The 18194-nt window shown below is 38.5% G+C and overlaps 3 protein-coding genes across 5 annotated transcripts; 1 reads left to right on the forward strand and 2 right to left on the reverse strand.

Annotated features, from left to right (window-relative positions):
- Nucleotides 1–610: 610 nt before the first annotated feature.
- efhc1 (EF-hand domain (C-terminal) containing 1) lies at nt 611–4393 on the forward strand. Its single transcript, XM_041976196.1, has 10 exons — nt 611–763; nt 1528–1749; nt 1848–2135; nt 2249–2398; nt 2668–2854; nt 3087–3304; nt 3381–3521; nt 3648–3864; nt 3959–4111; nt 4221–4393. The coding sequence occupies exons 1-10, from the start codon at nt 701–703 to the stop codon at nt 4235–4237; spliced, it is 1656 nt and encodes a 551-aa protein (XP_041832130.1). The 5' UTR covers nt 611–700; the 3' UTR covers nt 4238–4393.
- Nucleotides 4394–4742: 349 nt separating this feature from the next.
- On the reverse strand, nt 4743–11965 carry tram2 (translocation associated membrane protein 2). 2 transcript variants are annotated; one of them, XM_041976452.1, is made up of 11 exons: nt 11752–11965; nt 9602–9665; nt 9256–9362; nt 8507–8623; nt 8312–8370; nt 7103–7187; nt 6847–6917; nt 6517–6621; nt 6281–6424; nt 5545–5702; nt 4743–5449 (listed from the first exon to the last, which is right to left on the reverse strand). In XM_041976452.1, the coding sequence occupies exons 1-11, from the start codon at nt 11869–11871 to the stop codon at nt 5373–5375; spliced, it is 1107 nt and encodes a 368-aa protein (XP_041832386.1). In that variant the 5' UTR covers nt 11872–11965; the 3' UTR covers nt 4743–5372. The 2 variants fall into 2 exon arrangements, with proteins under 2 accessions (XP_041832386.1, XP_041832385.1); XM_041976451.1 differs by having other exon boundaries at nt 9256–9365; nt 11752–11964.
- A 614-nt stretch (nt 11966–12579) lies between these two features.
- On the reverse strand, nt 12580–18008 carry xkr5a (XK related 5a). Of its 2 annotated transcripts, none has more exons than XM_041976680.1 (7): nt 17753–18008; nt 16483–16666; nt 16117–16301; nt 15784–15996; nt 15358–15527; nt 14999–15110; nt 12580–14591 (listed from the first exon to the last, which is right to left on the reverse strand). In XM_041976680.1, exons 1-7 carry the CDS (start codon nt 17886–17888, stop codon nt 13645–13647), a joined length of 1947 nt encoding a protein of 648 aa, XP_041832614.1. In that variant the 5' UTR covers nt 17889–18008; the 3' UTR covers nt 12580–13644. The 2 variants fall into 2 exon arrangements, with proteins under 2 accessions (XP_041832614.1, XP_041832615.1); XM_041976681.1 differs by having other exon boundaries at nt 17704–17769.
- Nucleotides 18009–18194: the final 186 nt, after the last annotated feature.

Genomic DNA, 18194 nt, shown 5'->3' on the forward strand with positions numbered 1-18194 from the left:
CCATTGATATATATATATATATATATATATATATATATATATATATATATATATATATATATATATATATATATATATATATATATATATATGAAGACTTGCAATCTACAACAGCAAGAAAATAAATAGCTTCAATAACGAAAATATGTAAGGTAAACATACAGCACTGCTTATGAAGTAAGGGCTTAAAAGTGGTAGAAAAGATGATTTTATAGCGTCCCCTGGTGGTAGAACTCCGACTCTACAGCTTGTATGAATGGAGCGCCTATCAGCCATTCTTCACCATAAATTTTAAGTAATAATGTTGTAGTCACCTTTTAACTACACAAACTGATTACAGACATCTTTGAAAGGCTATACTAGATAATAGAGAATATTTAGATATATACAACTAATTTATGTACTGTTCCCATCTTTTTATTAATTTATTAATCAGTTTCTCGAATATTATTTTCTCGCTATTATTTTTAATATCCTTCAATTGACAGCTGGGTTTTTTTTTTCTTTCTTTTGTTTTTTTTTCTTTTGTCATTTTCGAGCAAACCAAAAAAAAAAAAAGCTGCGGTTTTATCGTTTCCATGGATACCACAAACAGACTTCCACAGTACAGCGTAGCTTCGCAAAGAAGACGAGTAGGCTATTGACAATTTCGTACAGATTTTATTTATTTATTTTAAGAAGATTTAAGATTAGACCGGAAATGTCGTTTAAGTGGAACAATGGTTTACCTTTTTTACCGGGGTACACATTTCATGATGTAGGGGTAAGATCAAAACCTCCTTACATGAAACTACTTAATCCCTCTCAGAAGACACATATTACTGCCTTGGGTACATCTTGAAGTCTATGAAATGAAATAGCATTAAGAGTTCCACCACCTCTGGACATGAGCTAATTTTAAACGACCTGGGTGCATGCAAGGCCAATCCAGCTTGTTTTTGGTGGCAAGTTCCAAAACTGGTATCTGTGGTTCAACAAGACAGTGCAAAACGCCATTTTGATTAATTAGAATAGCATGGTTTTGTTGTAAAAGTTGCAGGTGTTAAACTGGCTAGGTTTATATATTTTACAGGCTTGTCACATATTGAAAACATTTGATGCAATGTAAAAAAAAAGAAAAGAAATAAAAAACTAACTAAAAAATAAATTTAATAAAGATGGGAAAAAAGATGGAGCCAAACAAAAACTGTTCAGCAACTGAAATCTTTCATTATGCATAGTTAACTTGCCTCTCTTTCCTTTTTTCAAACAAAATACTTGCCTTAAATTTAATATAAGTAAATTATTTTTCAGAAAACAAAATTTAAAGTTTATTTAAAGATTTATTTTCTAGTTTTAGTTTTCAGTTAAATATATAGTTTTAAAAAAGGCTTTTAATAAACTGCAAATAATTGTTTCTCTGATTTTATTAAAACACAATATTGTTTAGGTCTTTGAGCAAATTACTTAATTACTGTAACTTGATGTAAAATGTTTTATGTGTTATTCATGTATGTATGTTCATATTTTTTGCTATGATTTACTTAGAAGTCTGCCTTCCATCGGCCCCAGACATTGATCTGTAAGAATGGCTGCACCCTGGCTCAGCGGCCTTCTGTGGGTATTGGCCAGGATCCACTTTTATCAGAGCAGCTACGTCAGCAGGAGATCAGTGAGCTGTCCCTTGAGGAACTAAAAATGACATATGGCCCTTCTGAACACACAGTTTATAAAGAATTTGTGCCAGCTCATGTGGCCCTTGACAAGAAGGTCTGGTAACACCAAGAATATCAGGACTAATACACAATTTATCAATTTCCAATTAAAAACCTAAGTTATTTGTTGTCCTCCACCTGGTTACTATGTAGGTACTTCGCTTTTATGCATACTTCATGGAAAATATATTGTTTTCCCCTGAAGAGGAGAACCGCGTGCGCTTTGTAGTCATTTACTACTACCTTGAGGATGATAGCATGTCCATCGTTGAGCTTTTGGTGGAGAACTCTGGGATAATCCAGGGGAACCGACTCAAACGTCATCGTCTGCCAAAGAATAAATGTGGAGATCATTATCGCTGGAGAGACCTCAACCTGGGTTTAGACATGGAGGTTTATGGGTTCAAGTACCACATCACACATTGTGATGCTTTCACAAAGGTACAGTACTCATCTGAATGATTGCTCTCTCTTCCTGACAAAACACTGCATGTGAGTTAGAATTCTACTAATGTAAATATAAATATCTATCTGTTCTTTCATTTGCTGCACAGGAATTTATGGAAAGCAACGGCATCGTTCTGAATGATCCAGAGCCAGTGCCAGAGGACTTTTACACCAAATCTCACAAAAATCCAGCTCCTTGCTACAGTCCTCCCTCCAGCTTTGACCAGAAGCACAGGTTTCTTACTATGGACGGCAAGGTAAATTAAATTCCCTCTGTTTCTAATTCACTGGGCAACCATCATCAATGCACATCTGGACGCCTACAGTATTAACAGAAAAGAGGACAACAATATAATTTGTGCAAACAAGAATAGTCTTCTTGCATAGTTCGTGTATACAGAATATGTCATGGATAATGCTGGCTTTTACAAATATTTGTCAATTTTTTTTTTTGTATCTGCAAAAGTATATCTACTGCTCCCAAAAAAAGTTTAATTCCTGATACATCATCTGGGATTTTCATCAGGTTCTTCGTTTCTATGCCTTCTGGGACAATTCAGACCCTCAGTTCAAAAATGCCTTGAAGGTTGTCATCCTCTATTACCTGGTGGATGACACAGTGGAGATCAGAGAGGTCCATGAACCCAACAGTGGCCGAGATCCCTTCCCTATTATGATGGGCAGACTGAGGATACCTAAGAAACTCAAATCAGGTAAAATGTTGTGTCTTTTTAGTTTTGTAGTTAATGCTACAGAAATTGTAGACATTTATATGTCATTTTAAAATCGTTTCTCAAAATATTTATGTAAGCTGCTAAAAAGTCATCCCATGACATACATCAACTAAAGAGGTTAGATGATGGTTTTATCCATATAGGATTCACATCAGAAAAAAAAGAAAATCTTGTTTACTTGCTACATAACTGGCTTCTTAATTTCTGTTAGAGACTTTTCCGAGCTGTCTGATGGAAATGTCCAAAGAAGATGTAGATGAGTACTTCTCCCTGAAAGACTTCCAGCTAGGTCAAACAATAAAGCTAATGGGCCATTGCTTCCTGCTGAATGACTGTGATGACTTCACAAAAAAATATTACCAGGAGAACTACCCAGACATGAATCTAGAGCTACCAAAGAAGGTGGTTGAGGTGATTCAAGAGAAGAAGGTGAGAAATTGAAAGATTTATTTACTTATTTATACAATCTATTGCCCTCTTTGATTTATATTGTATGTGTTTACAGGAGATTCCGCCCTACAATGGATTTGGTTCTCTCGAAGACTCTCTCCAGAATTGCCTTTCTCTGATTCCTAAGCGCCCCCGAAAGAATGTGTTGAAGATGTTTGAGAATGACAACAAAGTGTTGCGCTACCTCGCAAGACTGGTGAGATAGCATTTGACATGTTTCATGCTACAATGGAAAATTTCTAATTGTTAATTGCATGCAGTCACAACAGGTTATTTAACTTTCAATAATTCGATTCAAAGCTGTTTTTATACTGCATTCCAGGACTCCCCACACCCTGAAGATGAGTGCCGGCTGTTTGTACTGTACTATTTCCTTTCCAATGACATGATCAGTATTTCTGAAAAGACTCATGGAAAACACTCTGCTAGCATCGGAAGAAAGTTCTTGGAAAAGATTCGTGTTCCTAAACCAGGCTCTTCTGTGGAAAATCCAGAGTTCTACTCACCTGCAGACTTTGCTATTGGAGCCACTGTGGAAGGTAATAGACACTTTATTTTGGCCTTCAAAGACCACCATATCTTTTCCTCAAAACAGTCAATACCAAAATATTAATGCTTAACTTGTGATTTCAGTTTTCAGCCACCGTTTTGTGCTGATCGATGCAGACCACTATGTGCTTAAATACCTGGAGTCCATCTCAAGCCAAATCCCTACTCATACACTCGAGTCTTTGCGACAGAAGCTTGGCGTGGAGGTGACAGAAAATCTGCCAGGTCAACAAAACGGTAAAAATAAACTTAGACGTTTGTCATCAAACTCACTATCTTACTGTCAATAATAACTTTAATCCAGTAGGTGTCACTCTTAACAAAGATTTTTTTTTCCTCTTTGTAGGTGAAGAAAAGGAATAGTCTAAATAACAAAAGGAAATCCTGGAATTTTGTTGCGCCAAGTCTTGATTCTACAGCAAATCAACCTTTACGAAAGTGTCTCAAACTGTGAATTCTCTTCAAATAAAATGAGATTGTGTTTGTGTGTGTAAAATCTGTCAAATAAAAGAAATGCAAGCAAATCTTTTGCTCCTGGTGTAGTTTACCACAAAATGCATGTGTTGCATGCATTTCCCCAAGTCAGCTCTTGACAGAAGTACATTTTTGTCTGATCACTGCATTACTTCTTCAGTTACATGCAAACGGAAGAGAAGGCCAGTGGGCCTTAGTGGATGTTTCTGCTAGTATTAAGATGAGTACCAACATTTGTCGAGTTCTTAGCCCAACTTCACTAAAAGTCACTTAGATAAAGTAACAAACAGTGTTATCTTTAGACTTCTTTGTGATGCTTCTTCAAAATACTTTTTGACAGAAAAACAAGTAAAAAAAAAAACTTATTTACACCCGATAATTCCACAACTTTTTTCAGAAAACTGTATTATTTAATAAAGAAATTAACAAAAGGAAAAAAAAATCATGGAATGGCATGCAATAACATCCAACATACATACTGTACTTAATGCAAATCTGTTAAGGAGACAGTGACAAGATAAGATTTTTGCCATTTAGCTCATATCATACCGTATCATCAGTTACGCTTTTCTGCTCCAGTGGACCAGAATGGAAAACAAGCAAATCCAGCTCAATTGCAAGAGCTGCAACACTACAACCAGTACAGTACTAATGTCTGAAGATATGCATCAACACATTCAACACATATGCTGTACACCGTGCTCACTTTACTATTCAATCACTCCACATACACTGGTGTGCCTTAAAGTGGGACTGCAGGCTGTATGGATGTAGAATAAAAATCAAATAGAAAAAAAAAATACTGATACAATGAGAAGAGTAAATGTCTGTTGGGCTCAAGGGAATTCCTTGGATTTCATTTTCCAGCATTCAGGCTTAAGTCTGTAGCAACTGAATCTCTGTAACATCGCAGGACGTTCTCAGTCAGAAGCTGGAAGGCCAGTGGCCGTCAGCTTCACTGCTGTGCTGATGTAAAACCTTAGCCTGGGCTAAGCTTGCTGTTCAGGCCAGTCAGTGTGCCACCTTAAAGGGATTTAAGCTTCTTTGTCCGAGAAGAGACTCCATTCTCAGTTTTAAGAACTCCGTTTTCATGATGACCAACTAGAAAAACAGAAAAGACAGGAGGGAGTGGTCAGAAAATCTCCCATTACTGCACTTACAAGAGAGTGAATGACAGCAAGATGAATTAAACTCACGTGAGTCTCTCTTCAGCGGCCGTTGGGGTTGTTTGGTGGCAGACTTCTTCCGAACAGCCTGTTCATGCCTGAATTCCCTCCAGCGTCTCAGCTGGAAGCGGATAAACTTCCAGAGTAGCCAAGATTGAATCAAACACACCAGCAGTAGAACAGTCATCCTGAAAGAGCCCGAGGCAAAAAGATTTGCACTGCTGTTCTGGAACAATTTGGTATCTGTGCCAAATTAATTAAACCACCTTATTTCCTTGTTATTTGTTTGAAGTTATGTCTCAAGGGCATAAAGACTGTTTTTGCAGCTTATTTTCTCTGATTCTGTTTGAGACGCAAACACTTTAGCTGTGTTAGAAAATACCCCATGCTATTATTTCTGATTGCACTCATTCGAACAGGTGAGGAAGCTCTTACGGTTTCATGTGAAGTATCAATCAAAAAGCCAGACTTGTAACAGAGTACAAGAAAAAGTAGGCACAGCGGCTGGCTTCATGAAACCAAATGAGTTCATTGACAAGCCCAACTGAATTAAATGTGAAATGCATCGTTTTCTGTATCAACAGCTTCAAAGCTCATCACTGGTGCGATTCACTTTGAAAATGATGACACATAAATTGGCAAAGAGTGTTAATTAGGACTTGTTATAGTGTTTGTAAACTGTAATGGCAGTACTAAAACATCTAATCATTATCCACAGGTGTTGGACATTGCTCTTCTCTTTTTTTTTCTCACCACCAGGCCTCACCTTATCAGTACAGTGTTGAAGTTGCCCATCTCCAAGTCCAGCACCTGATTCTCAGCTCGAGACAAACCAAACCCCACAGAGAGGAACATGAGGGTCAGCGTGGCCATCCGTGTAAACACAAAGCTCACTGCCCACAGATCAAACCTGATACAGGAGGGTAACAGAAGTCAACTAAGGGAACATCAGGTCAAAAGCTAAAAAGACCTTATAATACAGCAAAGAGTCAAATTACTTACATTTTTTGATGGTTCTCGTCAGTAAAGTACAAGAGTCTGGCGATGTGGAAGCCTAGCTCTGACACATACTGGAGGAAGAGGAGCACCAGCCCTACACGACTCAAACTACATACGATATAAGGGTTAACAGGAAGACAGATTAGGTGACATAAAAAAAATCTTGATCAACAACTTCAGTTTAACATATATTAGAAAGGTGAGGCTGCTGCTGCAGAGGATTTCAGTCCCATGACCTGACTTAAGAGATTTCTTTATTTTTTCCATTTCATTCTTCACAACCTTTTTCATTTATTAACAAGTTATCAAAGGATCTTTCTTTTAGATGCTTACTTTAACAAATAGGCCGCAGAGATGTGCAGCAGATAAAGGCAGATGTACTGGAGCTGACGAGGAATCTCCTCCTTAAAAACAAAGAGAGTTTTTATTTGGACAAGAACCAGATTATCACATCTTGAAATGTTTTTTTTCTCCCTCTATCTAATGCATATGCAGAATTTTTTACAAGACTCCCAAAAGCAGAAATATAAACAGAGTTTATCTAGTCACACTCCAGAACTCCTCCAGTTCCCAGGGCCTCCCTACCGACCTTGCGTACTTTCTGGAAGTAGAGCTCTGGCAAGGCATGGACCCAATAGGCCAGCTGAGTGAGGTAGAAAAACTTCACCTGAAACCTAAAAGACAAACACACAAGGAATTAGGGAGAGACAAGGGAGAAAAAGTAACTATTTATTGCAATGTGATGCAACAGAGTCTTACTCTGGTCTTCTGATTATGTTGCAATGCCAAACCCGCCAACTCAGCAACATTATATGATTTCTCCAGCAAAAAAGTGTTAATCTGTGTTATATAATTATCTCCTCTGCCTTAAAAAGGGAACTCCAGGGCCTCCTAAATAGCATATATATTTCTTTAGAAGTCTTATTAGACTGTAAGCACTGTGAAAAACATTTGTCTAATTAGCATCTACGTAAATAAACTGGCTATGAATTTATGGTGTGCACACAGGACACAGTACAGGTCATGAAAAGCTGACAATTATTTTAAGAAGTCGAGTAAGATGGTATAAAGAGCAGCAAAGTCCACATATGAGTGAGATTTAAAAAAAGAAGAAAGTGTCAAACAAGAGGCTTTCAGACTGAACTTTATTACCCCTGTGAAGTCACAAGTCAGTGTTGAGTCATTGTTTTACTTCTTTTAAATTTGAATCATCATTCTCGGTATCAGAAATGATAAATGTTTTGGGAATTTTTAGCCACCTGACATCCATTAAAAGGCAGATAAACTTAAAACACGCCAGCTCCAGATCGAAGTATGTTCAGCTACATTTGGCATCAATTTAGAGAGACTATTTTTAAGAATAACAGATCCACAAAATCAAAATGAAAGAAATGCAATTAGGAAAAAGAAGAAAAAAGTACACCTCAGTATGATTAATTATTTTCTAATAAATCTTAGCTATAGAATAGTAACACCCTAACAGGAGTACAATACAAACACAAAACGACACCACATGTGGAAATTTTGGGCCCTGCTCAAGTGCACTTTTGCCTAATTCAGTGTGCTTGCATCTATTAACATGCAAACTGTTTGCCTGCAGCCATTCTAACGCTGTAAAAAATGCTCAATACAATGTTCTCTGCAACATTAAAAACAAAACATTAATAGTTCAGTTGACTTTGTGGGTTGATAAACTATTTTCCACCAGTTCTGACAAGCCCAGCCTGCAATTGAATGAAATTACCCCCTCAGGTTTGCGCATCTGCAGCTTTTCTGTACAAAAAAAATCAAAATTCACCTGAGTTGTGCATGAGGATATTTCTCCCAAAGGTTACTGGGATGTAGGATGTATCCTTCCTGTGTGGAAGAAATTAGAGAAAGCAACAAATGACAACACCGTCACTGCTCTGTGTGAATATGTGCGCCATTTTCTTTTTTAACCAGGAAGTAAGTGGTCACTTGAAAAACAGTGTGGCAGTCAAATCTCACTCACTGTTATGAGGATGTAGAAACTCCACACACTCGACACCAAGTGAAACACACATAGTTGACCAGACTCATTGAACTTGGTATTCTTGCTCTTTGAAAGGTGAAGCCGTCTGTTTACTTTCTGCAACAATGAGGAAACAACAGATCATGTGACTGCCGGTAGATCTTGTCAAATTGGGTGACAAGGATTGTGTTATTGTCACGCATAAAGAAGAAGTGTCACTGTAACACTAAAAAGTAGGACAAGACTTACTGTGTTGCTTGTGCATAGCCATGTGAGAAATATATATTAAAAAAAAAAAGACGAGAGAGCAGATACGATTTCTGCTGCTTAAAAATGTATTCTGCTCAAAACACTTTGGAAAGCATAGTGATGGTACTAAAATAAAACCTCATTCCTCCTCCCTGGCCTATTTCTAAACAATGACCTATGCGCCCATACTTGAAGGTGGACCAGATGCTACACTCTCTTTTCTTACTCAGTGGGTAAAGTCTGTCTTTTTTTTGTCTTTAAAATAAACTTCCAAGCAATTTTCTTAATGTAGCATGATTCAAACTGTCCCACTCAATTAATTTGAATGCAATGACCATGAAACTGCTCATATCCTGGTTTCAGTGCTCAGAATGCAGTTTCTTTACCATGTCAACAGCATACTTTCAGTATCCATCACGTTTAGAGCAGTTAAAAGCTAAAGATACAGTCAACATTTTAGATTTGGTTAAATTGATTTGTGTAAAAGATTAGGTGCTTACATCTAGAAGATACTCTTGTACTACTGCATGGAGGATGATGGCAATGAAGAAGTAGAAGAGGATGGTGGCACAGTCCTTCCATCCATAGTGATACTCTGTCACCTCTCCTTCTAAGCAAATATAAGAGGGGTAAAACTGACAAAGCATGAACTGGAACAAAGTGTGTTAAACATCCTGGAGCAACATCAACTGTTTGTTCATTCACAATTCAAAGACAATCGTGCAGTGATGCAAAACTCAGCAACAGCAGAACTAAACTGTAAGAACAAAAAAGGAATGGGATGACACTTAACTATCATCAGTAACAAAAGGTATAAGTGTTTAAACTTAATTTAGTAACTCGTACCTGGTGACAATGTTGTGATGTTGTATTGAGGCTGAATGAACAGTATGGCCGTCTTTGCCGTTGTCTGGAAATTGAATAAGAAATATGAAGTTCAGTGAATGTTAAAGAGAAAACTCACCAAGTATCAATAAAATACTACAAGTAGGTGTAGGATAGATTTGTACATGGGGATAGAAAAGGCAGTGAAAAGAGTTCATTCCTATAAAGGGAGCTGCTGAAAAACATCTGCCATGAATTGGTCAGTTGCAACTGCATTAAGAAGCAGTGACAGATGTTTTTGAGTAGCTTTATTTTAAGCTCAATGACATTTATTAAATGGTTATATGCTAACCTTTTCTCATTTGTGATTGCATAAACAAAGTATGGCCTGCTTATGACCACCTGTTGCTGATTGCATGTTACCACCCAACAACAATTTCTCTAAAGAGGGATTTTTACTTCTTGGACAGTTTATTCAAATCAAGATCAGAGGCCTAAAGATGTTAACCTAGCTAGGATTTTATTAAAATTTTATTAATTTACTCAATTATTACATTTTGGATTTGATAAGGGGAAAAAAAATGTTTGATCATTGGTGGGATAACTGAGCAGGCGAGGCACAGCTTGAGACACATCTTGTTAGCGGCCAACGAAACAACCACAATTATGCAAAATAGCTGCAAACAACCACAAGGAGAGGCACACGATTTACAAGATACAACAAAGCATGCAAATATAAAAAAGACCGTAAGGTTACTAAATTACTACTAAAACTACTAAACTACTAAAAGGGTTCTAAAGCAAAGCAAACAATGCAGATCTAATCTGATTACAGATTAAACTACAACTACTAACTAAAATGAGATCCAAAATGACCAGGGACAACTGATGCAGACTGTATGCAAAGCCTAATAAAATCAAACAGAATAAATAAATAAATGATTAAAATAAATAATAATAATAATAATAATAATAATAATAATAATAATAATAATAATAATGAGAGAAAGACGATCACTGCAAAATAAACACAAACTTGCTGAATGAAGCAGGAATGTTGCATTCATGTATGTATATTTTGCCACCATGATGCAACAAGTGAAAAGTTCTACTTTGTGCACTCAGACTGTCACCACAATCGTGTTTTTAACTAGAAGCATTGTTGTTCCCTTTTCCCCCCACGAAACCAGAAAAATGAAGGAAATCCCCTTCTTATTTTCAACTCGACCAGCTGTGTGATCACAGCAACAGTTCCGGACTGAAACTTTTAATGTCCTGGCAGTGACCGAGGAGTATACTGGCGCACGTGTGACTAACGATTTCTTGATTTAAAACTTCTCGTTTGTTGAAATCTCGTCTGCTCAAAGTGGTCTTGGGAGATGCTGGACCCGCAGTGGCTAGAAACAGCGGCTCAGAGATTGAGACGTGGCAGTTAACTAATAGTATAAAGTTAAACATAGAAAGACAAGGTGTTTCTGTAAAGTCTTTCAAAATAAAATCTCATTATGCCGATCGTTATTCTACACATGGAAAGCAACAGTGATGCTTTTAATTTGAATGCATAAAAGCGTTTCCTTCCTTTAGAAGTTTGGCGCTTAACTGTAGGTGACAAAGTTTGGCATTAAAACGTTGCAGAAAACTGCTAGAAACAAGATACTCTGAAATGGTCATATATATATATATAGATATATATATATATCTATATCTATATATATATATAGATATATAGATATATCTATATATATATTTATATTGTGTGTGTGTGTGTGTGTGTATAAAGTTTTACAGAAGAATCTAATGTGTATCCCAAATAATATAGCAAGGCGCCTAATATTCGTAACATGTTAAGCAACATACATGTGAAAAGAGAAGTCTGTCCCTCGCAGTTTCAAGCTGCATCTCTATGGGACAGTTTAAATCAGTGTTGCAACTTTGTGAGCAAAGCAACATTTGCTGTTAACAAAACTTGTACAACTACCGCAAGTCGCCACCATATCCTAGAAAACAGTACGGTTAAAAATGTCTGAGGTGCAAGGAAACAAACACTTGTGGAACTTAAATCGTTTCTGCCAAGTAGGATTTCATTTTATCAGTGTGTGAGCAACTGACTTGCAGTATTAAAACAGCTGAGTGAGTCGAGGGAAGAAAAAAAGAATCAGTGTCCATCTCACCTCAAACATCAATCCAATCAAAATAAAAATCACCAAACTGAAGACGATGTCGGCATGGTTTTGAATTAAGAATTCCTGGCTGAAAAATGGGTAACTCTTGTTTCTTCGGCGAAATGCCATGTCAACTCAATGGACTTTTCCCTGTGATTTTATAAAATCAGAAAATTTCTGGCTACGAAGTACAAACTTAACTTTGTCGGTGATTTGCGCATGCGCGTCGTCTTAAAGGGCAAGTGCCATAAATACCTTCCTTGAGGCCATTTGCAAGTTAGTTAGGTGAAGTGTACCGTGACGTAATCCGTAGTGGAAGGCAATTAAATACTTTTATGCTTCAAAATTTGGGAACTTGTGTTCATTTTCATATGAAATAATCAGATTTTAAAATTCCCATGTTTAAAATAAAAAAATATTTATCTTTTTATTTGGATAATTTTGATAAGTTATCATAGTGATGTTGGTTGGTCAAACTTATGACGTGGTGGCGTGACTTTGCGTGATGAGCCTGTTTTCTGAATTGATTAATCCATAATGGAAATTATCATTAGTTACAGCCTCATATGTAACAGTAAGGCTACAGCGTGAAAAGTTACAACAGCAAGACACTTCTACATTAATGCATGCATGATCATTTATAACAGCACGAGTCACAAAAGAAATGATCTACAATGTGTATTTCTAGTATTAATATTAAATGTACTGTTTTCTTAAGATACTTACATCATTTTACTCAAATGTCACAGAACAGTTACTTCTTAAAGTCTCTAACTTAACCACTGGACATAAGACATCTTGAATGTTAAAAAAATAATACACAGACACATTAACTCTGATCACCCCAACACTTAGGATGTTTATTGCTTACTTAAAGCCACCAGTGGCCTTGCACTTCACAGTTTAAAATGTATACAGTAGTCACCTGGTTGCAAAATAATACCTGGCATTATGTTACTGCTTTGTTAGTACTTTCATCCCTGTTTCAGAACAGTAATGAGCAAAAGTCTGTCCCTTGGAAAAAGCAATAAAGAATCAAGAGTACAGAAAAAAAGCCACCACAAATATCTCAAGAGGATATTTTCATTTTGTTTCCCAGTAGACATTTGAAAGCTTTTTTAAGTCAGTGCCTGAGACAGTTTTTCTTTTCCAGTGTAATAGTAATTACAAAATGACTTCAGCAATTACATGGTCAACATGTAAATAAAATTAAAACATCAAACAGTTTTCCCAAGATTATACACTAGCCCTGCTCAAAGCAATATCAGTTCACATCATACAAAAAATACAGCTATATATATGAGAATGGAGCAGATATGTTTTTTTTTTCATATTATAAATTAGATAAAAATAAATAAATAAATAATAAATATCACAGCATCACATCAATAGACATATGATACAGAAGATACTTGTGCTTTTAAGAAGCCAGAAAGCTCTGGCTTATGCAGAGATATTTAAAATTCAGAGGTCAGAGACTTCAGTCACTGTTAAATTTAGGAGTAAGTTAGTAAGTTAGGTATTGTTGTATAATTGCAAAGAAAGTAACACAAATGACCAGCTGCATCAGCATAGCTGAAAGAGACCTACAGTCTGAGATCCATAAACTTGCCCTGTGGCCAATAAGAAATTAATGTCCAGTGGCAACACGACTGAGGGTTTCACATCTGTGCGTCTGCCATCTGGGATAAGCAACACATTTAGAAAATTGTTTATGGTTTGAGAAGGGTAGATGTCTTAGTATTTGCATTTACTTTGTTGACTAAATAAATATTGGCATAAAGAGGTGAAACTACTGCCTGTGTTTATTCACACAACAGCAAGTAGATGATAAAGCTGGTGTGTTACATTAATGTTGGATAAGCTGCGGGTAACGTGTTCCCTGATTTTGTCACGAGATAGCTAGAAGTTATCGTCTTCATCTCTGCGGGACATTATGAGCTGCCTCCTTGGACCTGTAAGATAAAGGACACTGGAGGGGGAGTCCAACACTCCAGAGTCCAATTTAGGAGTGGAAATGTATCTTGGTCCGACGCGACCCATGAGTCCCCGCACGTCTCTGTGAAGGGCTGGATCACTCGGGATGGAGTTTAAACGTACACCATGTTCCAGGCCCCCAGTATCCCGGTCCAAACGTGGGTTACTGGCGCTGCTGGGAGACTGGGGATCTGCACTGAAGTATAAGGTTGAACTTGATTCTGTAGGGCAGAAATATGGCTCTGGACTGTCCCCAAACACAGATTTGCCCTCTGGTGAACTGCGTTTGAAATCTGATGTGGGTGACTCCATCGGGCTCTCCATCTCCAGACTGTCATCTTCTTCTTCTTCAGGTTGTTCAGTCGATGTGGGTTCACTTACACTCTGGAACTCATCTTTGCAGTCTGAAAGGGGTGCCAGGCCCTTCCCCTGGGACTCAGAGGTGGAGACACCCTCACAACTGCCTCCAGCTGTAATAGTGATACCCTCATTACTTTTAAACTCTTGGTTGTACTCTTCCATGTCTAGTATGGCTGCTGCTCCCCCGGCTCCATAAGCTCTGTTGATTTTACTAAGATCTCCCGTTTTTAGTGCCAGACGGATCAAGAGCCAGTGGTGGTGGTAGCAAGGGCAGGAACTGTTTGGCTGGCCCCCACAGTTTCCTGGGTGATCCAGCAGAGAGCCAGCTACACCTGAGAGGGAGAAGCTGCCATGGTTTTGAATAGCAGCTGGCAGACTTTTGTCCCCGAGAGAGAAGGAGGACTCCCCTTGTTCTATGCATGTGCTGCCCATGTGGTGGCTGTTGGTACCCTGGGAGATCTCTGTAGACTTGGGATGAAGGAAACGGTAGTACAGGACCAAAGAAGTGGCCCCTAGGCAGAACAAGGACAGGAAGAAAATAATGTTATCACACTGGAAATGTTTGTTTCACCTGTCACAAAACAATGCATTACACTATATCCATTTCAGTTTTGCTTTGTGTTCATGTCATATGAACACATATAGTTCAAGAGAAATTACTTAGAACTGACCTTACTGCTTATCTAATATTGTTTTCCTATGATCCAGTCTGATTAGTAGTAACATTACGACGTTTTAATTACTCTTTATTAGTCATCCTGTTGTTTTCAAGAGCTAGTTTTAACCTTTATTAATCCCTATTGGGGTTTTATCACTCAGATACCAAAGAAACTATTAAACAGCTTCATATTAGTCAAATTAGTATTACATTCTGACAAGTTTCTGTTTCAGTGCAGATACTGTGGACAGAATGACTCACCAAGGAGAAAGCTGCACAACACTGTGGTGGGAAGGGTCATGTTGTCCCATGATGCTTCGCTCAGGAAGTCAGAGGCGGCCAGCAGCAGAGTGGCATTCTCTACTAGCATGAACTAAAGGATGAGAGAAGGTCACACCATCAGTCATCTGTAGACAGTTTTACGTCACTGAAAGCTGAGGACATAAAGGTGAGGCTGACAGTGCAAACTATCTGCTTGTATATGTATATGTTTATGTGTGTGTGCCTGCTGCCATTCGAGTGGGCTGATGAATTAAAGCTCTATATTAAAATTCAAAACAATATTCTGAAAAAAGAAACAAGCTGGAGAGCAAGTACACTGTTTGAAAGCCATATCTTACTGCATAGAAACTAGCCATGCGAAAGCGTGAAGGTCCATCCTTGACGTTGAGGAAGAGGAAGACGTGAACAAGCCCCAGGATGCCATTAAAGGTACGCCAACACCAGGGGCCAGTGCAGATGTCTGGTTGCTGTGATACCAGCCAGAAGGAGGCTGTGAGCCAGTGGAAACCTGGAGGTCAACACAAAAATAGACTGCAAGGTGCAACACAGGATCCATACAGAGTGTATCATATTGATGCAGAGGAGCAACTCAAGACTAGATCAAGGAGATATACTGCAGTGCTCTGAGAATAATTACATGAATTATTGATTCTAAGGCATAAATAACATTAGAATCTTTGATTTTACACTTTATAAGTATTAGGGTAATCATTATACATTAAAAGCTGAGCCCATAAGCAGCAATAAACATATTCAGTGCTCACCTGCTACTCCACAGACCCACCAGTTGAAGACTCTGGCAAAAAACATGAGGCAGGTCACCCTGGCACCCAGCATGCCTGCTCTCCACACCAGCTGGCACAACAGGGCTGCTGGGGGCATAGCCAAGTGGCCCGGTCTTATTAGACAGCAGGCTCGGCTGTACAGCACCAGGGCCCAGGAAATAGACAGCACACATAAGCCGCAGCAATAGGCCACTGAGGGTAAAACAGAAGCAAAGCATTTGAAATTAGACTTTAAATCTTGTTCAAACATTGTTTGCGAATGCTAACATGTCCCAAACATCATATGGAACCAATAATCCATCTGAAGTTTACCTGGTGACATGATGCCCACATCAGTGGACACCACAACATATGCTTGCAACAGACTCTGAGGCAATGTAAGGACAAGGGCCTCCAGCAGCCAAAGGGCAGCAACATCTGCCTGCTGCATGACAGCAACTCCGAGTTCAGCCACTGAGCCCTGCACATGCAACACACACCTCATGCAGTCCCACAACCTGCCAGAGGATGGAGACAAACAGCAGAGCTGGAATAACCTCAACATACAATGACAGAATAGCGTGAAAATAAATTTTCCTCTCAACTCTGAAATGCATTAAGCACAAAATCACTTTATTTCAAGCAAAATGCTTGCATCATAAATCCTAATATACCTATCTGGAATTACAAAGATCTTACCTTTTGAAGATGCCCAAGTGTAGAATATGTATGACAGAGAGGTAACATCGCCTGTCATCACCATCATCATAGTACCATTTGACACTAAGCAGCTGAACTGCTGTCCCTGGAAGGAAGAGGCCGAGTGTGAGGCCAGCCCACTGCGTCTCTTCGTTCCAAAGGTAAAACCCTATACAGTAGATCACTAGTGTACACACAGACAAGAGACATGCAGATCAAAATTAATGTAGGTATGCATTGTTTGATTATTAAATATGGTGTTTTGGATTGGTTTGAGTTTTCAAAAAGTTATGATGTCTTTTAAGGAATGCATGAATTGATAAAACCACTAAATCTGTGAGGATATGTTCACAACAGAAGAGACCAATGGAATCTCGGGTGAATTTCATTTAAATGTAAGTCTCTTCTAATGAGATCCACCAAGAAGAGACCTGGTTTTAACAGAACCTTCATATATATATATATATATATATATATATATATATATATATATATATAGTACTGCAATTACTGTCTTGTCAAGGACCCAGAGTGTCGCATCTAAGAGGCAGCACAGTATTTTTTTATCTTCAGGCAATGGTATACCTCCAGAGGACAAAGGGACACTTTGTACACATTCATACATCTTTCTAATAGCCTGACCTTGCCCCATTGATCCACTATTTGGGGAGACATAACACTGGGCTGCACAATGTTTCTTTTAATGCAGACTCCATATATGTATTATTAATGACATCATTGCTAATAATATTCTGATACTGATTATAATGTCTTTCTTTTAGTGAGAAAGAGTGCAAGACAAATCCGAAATATCTGCATCGTTGGAGTAAGTGTCAATGTCAGCCAATAGATATCTTATCATTAAATATGGTCAGTAATTAAACTGAATAATCCTTGACTATGAAACCCAAGTGGATGACCCCTGGAGGTCTTCAGACCACAGTTCGGCCAGTTCAGCGTCCAACCGGGCTAAACATTAGTCATTATGAACTGCTATGCGTTAACAAGCGCCAACCAGATTTCCCAGTTCACTGGTAATGGCTGTGTAACAGCGTCTCTAAATTGTGTTTCTACCTGAACTACGGCTGTTGCTGACAAGAGCTCCAGCATGAAGCACATGACAGACTAACAGCATTTTCTGTTCGTTTTAGCTTAAATATCACCGATAAACCACACATTCTTACAAGCTATTTTGTCACAACATTCAGTTTTAGCACCTACACTAATAAGCTAGCATCCCGCTAGCGCGTGGAATTCTGTGCCCACTTACGAGCGCTCCGTTCGGCGATGATAACCAGCGCTGACACGCCAAGCAGAGCCGCCTGGCACCACTGTATCCAGCAGCTGCTCCGCCGGGCCACCGACGGCATCCGGCGGGCTACCGCTCCAGCAGCAGCGTTTATCATTGTGCGGATATGTAGCAGCGAGAGTAAACCGGTGACATTATAGTGGACATCCTTCACACTGGGTACATCCGCTCCATTCTTCTTCTTCTCCCGCTGCCAGTCCCTCTGTCAAAATATATGACGTCAGTGGACGGTTTAAAGAGTCATCCGTAGCAGACTGTTCGCTGTGACCGTCCAGAGCTCCCCGTCTCCCTTTTCTCCTACCTCAGCTTTTTCTTTTAATCGTTTCTTTTACTGGAGATATATAGTAATTATCTGTCTGATGACAGAGGGAATAGTTTTATTTATTTAGTTTATTTTTATTGT

Source organism: Melanotaenia boesemani, chromosome 22 (genome assembly GCF_017639745.1).
Source record: "Melanotaenia boesemani isolate fMelBoe1 chromosome 22, fMelBoe1.pri, whole genome shotgun sequence".
NCBI lineage: Eukaryota > Metazoa > Chordata > Actinopteri > Atheriniformes > Melanotaeniidae > Melanotaenia > Melanotaenia boesemani.

What these genes read in the sequence shown, in the direction of transcription:
- tram2 (XM_041976451.1), bottom strand. Translation starts at nt 11,871, where the DNA reads ATGGCATTTCGCCGAAGAAACAAGAGTTACCCATTTTTCAGCCAGGAA. An exon ending in TACAAGAGTATCTTCTAGAT is followed by an intron (nt 8,624 to 9,255) that starts GTAAGCACCTAA and finishes TCATTGTTGCAG; the next exon opens with AAAGTAAACAGACGGCTTCA. An exon ending in ACTTCCAGAAAGTACGCAAG is followed by an intron (nt 6,918 to 7,102) that starts GTCGGTAGGGAG and finishes TTTGTTTTTAAG; the next exon opens with GAGGAGATTCCTCGTCAGCT.
- efhc1 (XM_041976196.1), top strand. Translation starts at nt 701, where the DNA reads ATGTCGTTTAAGTGGAACAATGGTTTACCTTTTTTACCGGGGTACACA. An exon ending in ATTGTGATGCTTTCACAAAG is followed by an intron (nt 2,136 to 2,248) that starts GTACAGTACTCA and finishes TTTGCTGCACAG; the next exon opens with GAATTTATGGAAAGCAACGG. An exon ending in TTCTTACTATGGACGGCAAG is followed by an intron (nt 2,399 to 2,667) that starts GTAAATTAAATT and finishes GATTTTCATCAG; the next exon opens with GTTCTTCGTTTCTATGCCTT.
- xkr5a (XM_041976680.1), bottom strand. Translation starts at nt 17,888, where the DNA reads ATGATAAACGCTGCTGCTGGAGCGGTAGCCCGCCGGATGCCGTCGGTG. An exon ending in CACTTGGGCATCTTCAAAAG is followed by an intron (nt 16,302 to 16,482) that starts GTAAGATCTTTG and finishes ATCCTCTGGCAG; the next exon opens with GTTGTGGGACTGCATGAGGT. An exon ending in GTGGGTCTGTGGAGTAGCAG is followed by an intron (nt 15,528 to 15,783) that starts GTGAGCACTGAA and finishes GTTGACCTCCAG; the next exon opens with GTTTCCACTGGCTCACAGCC.